This window comes from Mirounga angustirostris, unplaced genomic scaffold, assembly GCF_029215605.1.
Source record: "Mirounga angustirostris isolate CCGP_5_RB_7025 unplaced genomic scaffold, mMirAng1.0.hap1 SCAF_13, whole genome shotgun sequence".
Lineage (NCBI taxonomy): Eukaryota > Metazoa > Chordata > Mammalia > Carnivora > Phocidae > Mirounga > Mirounga angustirostris.
The window spans coordinates 3,433,456-3,439,833 of NW_026991721.1; the positions used below are offsets into that span (position 1 = coordinate 3,433,456).

General features: G+C 57.9%; 1 protein-coding gene across 1 annotated transcript; it reads right to left on the minus strand.

The window, feature by feature from the left end:
* Window positions 1–249: 249 nt before the first annotated feature.
* On the minus strand, window positions 250–4,915 carry FADD (Fas associated via death domain). Its single transcript, XM_045893075.3, has 2 exons — window positions 4,527–4,915; window positions 250–2,170 (listed from the first exon to the last, which is right to left on the minus strand). The coding sequence occupies exons 1-2, from the start codon at window positions 4,810–4,812 to the stop codon at window positions 1,800–1,802; spliced, it is 657 nt and encodes a 218-aa protein (XP_045749031.1). The 5' UTR covers window positions 4,813–4,915; the 3' UTR covers window positions 250–1,799.
* Between the last annotated feature and the right edge of the window lie 1,463 nt (window positions 4,916–6,378).

Sequence of the window (6,378 nt, forward strand, 5' to 3'; positions counted from 1 at the left end):
TGCTCGCCGGCCATGGAAGAGTTCAGGTGCAGAAGTCACAGGTCATCGAAGCCTCTATCACGACTCGTGGTGTGATGGACGGCTGGGTGCTTCTTCCGGGTGTGAGAGGCATGCAGGGGGATGTCGGGCGCATGTCAGGATGTCTGGCATTTACCCTTTCAGTAGCTTATCTCCTAAGCCATGAGGGAATGGAAGAACCTCTGAAATCTGCCTCTGTTCAAGAAATAGGGACATATTTTTCAGCAAGCCTACTTCCCAAAGCTACCCGTCAGCCAAGCCTCTGACGTGTATCGACAGTGCCGACGTGTCTGTCCCCCACAGAGCTAGCTCTGCCCCTCCGCCTGAAGGGTAGGGGCGCTGGCCGGCAGCTGGGGAAACGCACAGCGCACCACACAGGGCCAGGCCGCGCTGGTGTGGGCTTGAAACGGGCTCAGGGCCTCGGCGGCACCCTGAGCTTGTGACTGCTTCAACTTGTGTTCCTGGCCGGGAGCTTGAGGTCTACAGTGCAGGGCCACGTCTCTCTCATTTCCTGTGGTGGCCCCAGCCCTTCGCCGTGCCCGGCACCAGCACGTACTTGCTGAAGGCGTGCAGGGGCCCGAAGTCTGGTCCATAGCTTAGCAGGACAGTGTGCTCAGGACCTCAGCCATCCAAGGCCACGGTGACATGGCATGACATCACGTGTGGCTTTCCCAAGGTCGCAGCTGGAAGGCCTGAACGAGGGACGGCCACTTGGCTCTCTGATGCCCCTCAGCGGCAGGTGGGCCCGAAGCCAGTGAAAGGTGGCCTCTACCAGACCAGTTTGCTGAGCGCAAATGCTCCCATTGTTACTGGCTCCTGGAGCTGTTATGAAGTCCAGCTACCCTGTTCACGGTTCAGCCTAAGAAAAGTGGCAAGAGGTACTGAAATTGACCACAAGGGGACTTTGGAGAATATGAGAAGTGAAGTAATCCTTAATAGGAATGTAAAGTTCTTTGTTAATATGGAGTTTTCCACTGTAAAGAAATAAGCTTTAGCAGGATTACCTTAGAAGCAGAAAGTCCACTTTTTAAAATTACAGGATCCTGTTATCAGAATGGTGATTTTGATACAAAACAGTAATAAACTATGGCACCACAGAAGTCCTAGTATTTCTAAGAATTAACATTTGTAGAGCACCGTGTCAATCACCCCTGAGCACTTAACAGTCCCATCGCAGGCCGTCCTCCCAAGTTTTACTATCCCCTCCTGACACCCTCAAGGGCCAGGAGCCCACTGGGCATCCCCTGGTGTTCAGGTCTACGTGGATGGCCTCAAAGCCTCTGGCCAACTGTGGCAGCAACAGAGTGACCCAGGGGCGACCGTGTGGGCTCTGGAGCCTGACAGCCTCGGCTCCACCCTCGGCTCGCCCCCTGCTACGGACTTCCTCCCGCTGCTGACCGCACACGGGGCCCCCACCTGTAGAGTACCAACACTGATCACTGCTGACTCCGACGTTCCTTCTCGTGCTGGGCACGGACCCAAAGCTTCCTCCTGCAGGGACTCATTTCCAGGGACAAAAGACTCTCCCCCTCAAGGGCGGTCATGAGGCAGGAATGAGAGCATGTGCACAGCGCCCGAAGCCCCGCCGGGCATGGAGCAAGCACTCAGTGAAGGCTGGCTCGGAGAGGCCAGCCGTGCCTCAAGCCCTGGGGTCCCTCGTCCTGGCTCACTGCTAGGTCTTCACAGCACCAGCGCGTGGAGGCACTTGGTCAACCTTGGTGCGGGGGCCCCAAGTTCGGGCTGTGCGGATGCCCTCGGGCCCCTGGAGCAGAGCAGCCGGGTCACCAGGGGGCCCCCAAGGTGGGCCCATCTGAGTCGCAGGATGTCAGGGACCCAGCGATGCTGCTGCCACCACCTCTACCGCTCACGTCCTCGTCCTCGAGGCCCCGGGCCTGCTGATCCTCCACGATGAGGTCGGCCACCAGGTTGAGCTGGCAGGCCCTGAGCGCCCTCACCAGGTGGGACACTGTCGCGTCCTCCCTCTTGGTGCTCTTCCAGACTCTCAGCGACTCCCTCACCTGCTCTGTCAGGTTGCGGGGATACTTCTCCTCGATGGCATCGATCTTGACGTCCGTCACTTTAAGGTGCCGGGCCAGTCTTCTCCAGTCCTTCCCCACATTATCACAGATGATGTCAAATGCGGCACGCAGGTCTGGGGAAAGAAGAAGATGATTTACCAGAAGTCTGGGGAGCTCATTAGGAGACAAGTAACCTCATACTCCCAGTGGGCTTCTTGCTGCTGACCTAAGTGCTGGGGATACAAGAGGTGCTCTTGCAGAGGCTGGAGTCACCCAGCAGTAGAGGGGCCAGGGGAAGGTCAGAGAAAACCCAAGGGGGGGCCTCCAGTCCTGCCCCCAGCCTACTCCAAAAACTGCCCAAAAGGTGTGGCCCTCTGAAGAGGTGATGGCTGGTGTGAGTGGTAGTGCAGCTAACTGCTTGGGTGGGGGAAACTGAGGGAGGGCCTGGGAGTTGTCTAAAGGAAGGAAATGGAATCACTCCCCCATCCTACCCTGTAGTTAAGTGGCGGCTCCTAAAAAGTTATGCCCACCTCAAATCCCTGGCACTGTGAGCGTTAACTTATCTTGAAAAGGGTCTTTGCAGATGTGATCAAGTGGAGGATCTTGGGATGAGATCATCCTGGATTATCCAGGTGGGCCCTAAATACAGTGACAAGTACCCTTAGAAGACAGACAGAAGAGGAGGCCGTGTGATCATGGAGGCAGAGATGGGAGAGATGTAGCCATTCGCCAAAGAATGCCCAGAGCCTCCAGACTCTGGAAGAGGCAGAAGGGTGCTGTCCCAGAGCTTCCAGAGGAAGCCTGGCTCTGCTGACGTGACCTTTGACTTCTGGTGCCAGAACCGCGAGCGAATCAGTTCCATGTGGGCCTCAAGGCCCCGAGCTGTGGTCTTTTGTGTGGCAGCCCCAGGGCACTAAAACCCAATTCTTACTTTGGAAGCTGCCTGGACTGACCACTAGTCTTTGGTCCCTGGCTACCACGTCCTCATCTGCTGAAAGGTCACGACCGAGACCAGCAGGTGGGGCACTACCGACCCTAACAGGCAGCCTCTGGAATGAGGGAGCAAGCAGAGAGGAAGGACAAAATGCTGCTCGGGGGGCCCCAGCAATGTGTATCTTCAGCTACGGACCCCCAAGATGCTGTCAGCCTGTGTGCCTACTCTGCTCCGGCCCCCCTGGAGGTGGGCAGGCGGGCACGTGTGTTACCGTGACCACTGGTACAGAGGGGGAACCTGAGGCACGGGGAAGAAAAGTGATTTTCCTGATGTCATACAGCTAGACAACGGCACAGCCAGAAAGCAAAACCCAGACAAGTCAGCTGCCGGTCCCCTCGACCAGGACGCTACCCCGTCTTCTGTGCGAGAGTAATACAGGACGGGCCCTCATCAACCCACCCCTACCTGTTCATCTCTGGTGTCCTCTCCTGCAACACACATACAAACACAGACAGACACAGAGAAATCTAAAACGTTATGATCTGTGTTTTGTGGACTGCCTCTTAAACGTATCATGTCAACAATCTCCCCTCCACTGAATGTCCTTGAAAACACAATTCCTCTATGTCCTGTTCTGTTTGCACAGCGCTGTGTGTCTATGTTTATCTACGGGTCTTTACGGAGTTAACACCCATGCTGTTAGAGGTCCACCCTTTCCTCTGGTGACCGAAGGACTGATGCCAGGCCAGAGCTTCAAGCCTATGAGGATGTCCCCGAAGCACTCGCCATCACCCCCTCCCAGGGCTCTGAGAACACAGGGGTGTGGCTGAGAAGCCCTGCTCCACCCAGGTCTCATTTTTACTCCTCGAAGCCTCTGCGAGCCCCAGGTGAGGCTGGAGAGTGGGGATGCCTGAGCACGGGGCAGGAAGCCACAGAAGGGACCTGGTCCGAGAGGCTTGGTGCCAATACCACCCACCCACCCACCCACGGCCGCCTCAGGTCAGTCCTAGTTAGCAAGGGCTGTGCATCTTAGGCCCCTCACCTCCCCTCGCAGCCATGGTCCTCTGGCTTGTAAGACGTGAATAAGATAGCAGAACCTAACTCCGGGGCCATCGCGAACACTGAACAGCTGCGCCAGAGGCATTTTCAGTACTGTGGGCCCTAAATACAGCGTCAAGGGCACCGTGGGGCATTCCCAGAGGCAGAAGGGAATCGAAAGCAGCCGCAGGCTCACCGAGCCGCTGCCACCCAGCGGAGGTGAGCAACGCCCTTTCCTCGGACTGCTTTCTAATTAAGCCGGAGGAAGGGGGCGATAGAAAAAATACCGAACTGGGTGTGTGTGTTCCCACGACTTCCAAGCCGGAGTAAGTTAACTTTTACGAGCTCTGGCTCTCCCATCTGCAAAGTGGGCAGGCCACCCGTCTCCCCCGAGCGCTGAGACGAAATCTGCGCCGACCGAACCTGAGAAAGGTCTGGCGCGGCTGACCGGCCCCGCCTGCCCCGGGCCCCGCCCCGCCCCGCCCCCGGGCGCCCCGGTCCCGGCCCCCCGCGCCCACCTCGCTCCTCCGGCGGGACCCTGCCCGCCGCGCCCGCCTCGAAACTGTCCAGGCGCTGCAGCAGGTCCTGGCGCCGCAGGGAGACGAGCAGCTCGCGCAGCAGCTCGGGGTGCTCGGAGTCCAGCTCGTTCTGCTCCAGCAGCACGTTGAAGAGGTCGAGGCCGCTCTGCACGCGCTCCAGCTTCCTCTTGCCCACGCGGCTCCGGCACAGGAACTTGAGCTCGGTCAGCTCGTCGTTCGACAGGCCGGTCGACACCGAGTGCAGCAGCACCAGGAACGGGTCCATGGCGGCGGGCCGCGGGGGGCGCCCAGCCAGGCCCTCCGCGCGCGCCCCGCCCCGCCCCACCGTCCCCCCGGCGGCCCGGCGGCCCCTCGGCCCCCGCGGCCCGGCTTCCCGCCCCACAGCCCGCGCCACTGGCCCCGGTCCCGGCGCCCCACTACCGGAAGTCCGCGTCCCCGCCCACTCTGCCGCGGTCTCGCGAGAACTCTGGGGCCCGCGCATGCGGCCCTGGCCCGACTGTAGCCGTTTCCGCCCGGGAGGCGCGCGGCCGCCGCCAGGGGGCCTCCCCGGAGAGCTCCGCGCCTGCGCCCTGCAGACCATCTCCCGCCCGGCGAGGGTACTGTGGCCCCGCGGTCCGGAGCCCCAGGCGCGAGCTGAGAGGGTGGGCCTGCGTTTCCCGGGCCGTGCTGCGCTGCGGATGCCGATAATAAATGCATCTATTATTAACATTTGTGAGAGTGCAAAGGGTCTTTTAGTGCTCCCTGGGCAGAAAAGACGGTTCAGAGGTTTATTGAAGTTTTAAAGTTTGATTTCATTAATATTTCATTTTTATAGGCATGTAGGCGTCCGAATGCTTTTAGTTTATTGAGCGCCCACTCGTGTGCCAGGCAGTAGGTGCTGGGAACACATCTGGGAGCAAAGAGCAGTAGGTGCTGGGAGCACATCCGGGAGCTACGTCATCAGTACCCAAGCTTACATAATACGGATGAGAAAGTCGTGCAGCATGCCAGAAGTTAGTAAGAGCCAGGGCAAAGCGGGTAAGGGGATGGGGAGTGTGGAGGTCGGGGCACGGTTAGAGGGGGCGGTCAGAGCAGGCTTCACTGCGCAGGTGCAGGTGCGGGGACCAGGTGCAGGGGCCAGTGGCCAGGTGGGTGGGTGTTGGGGGCAGGGAAAGGGCGCGGGGCGGGGGCACAGCCTCAGCAGAGGCAAGTGAAAGCGGAGGTTCCGGGAACACCTGGGGGACCGAAGGGTCTGGAGCAGGGAGGGGGGTCGGCAGGGGTTGCCAGAGAGGAGAGGGGAGGGGTGGATTAGGAGGTGCCTCACGGGACAGGTGCAGACCCGGCTTTACTGCCCCTGAGAGGAGCCCCTACAGAGTGTGGGCAGAGGAGTGAAGCCATCGAGTTTCCTTAAAATAAAAAAAAAAAAAAAAAAATATATATATATATATGTATATACAGATAAATCCACATATACACACACACACACACATAAATAATTGTGACAGAATTCACAACCCATCTAACTTACCCGTTTAAAGTGTACATTTCAGCGGATTTTAGTATATTCATAAGGTTGTGCAAGACTCACCATTAGGTAATTTTAGAACATTTTCATCACACTGAGTAGAAACCTGCCACCTATTAGCAGTTACTTCCTTTCCTTCCTCCTCCGCTCAGTCCCTGATAACCACTACTTTATTTTCTGCCTCTTTGGATTTGACTATTCTGGACATTTCATATCAATGGGACCATACACTATGTGGCCTTTTGTGCCTGGTTTCTTTCACTGCGCAAAATGTTTTCAAGGCTCATCCACGTTGTAGCATGTGACGGTGCTCCATTCCTTTTTAAT

What these genes read in the sequence shown, in the direction of transcription:
- FADD (XM_045893075.3), bottom strand. Translation starts at nt 4,812, where the DNA reads ATGGACCCGTTCCTGGTGCTGCTGCACTCGGTGTCGACCGGCCTGTCG. An exon ending in GGTCCCGCCGGAGGAGCGAG is followed by an intron (nt 2,171 to 4,526) that starts GTGGGCGCGGGG and finishes TTCTTTCCCCAG; the next exon opens with ACCTGCGTGCCGCATTTGAC.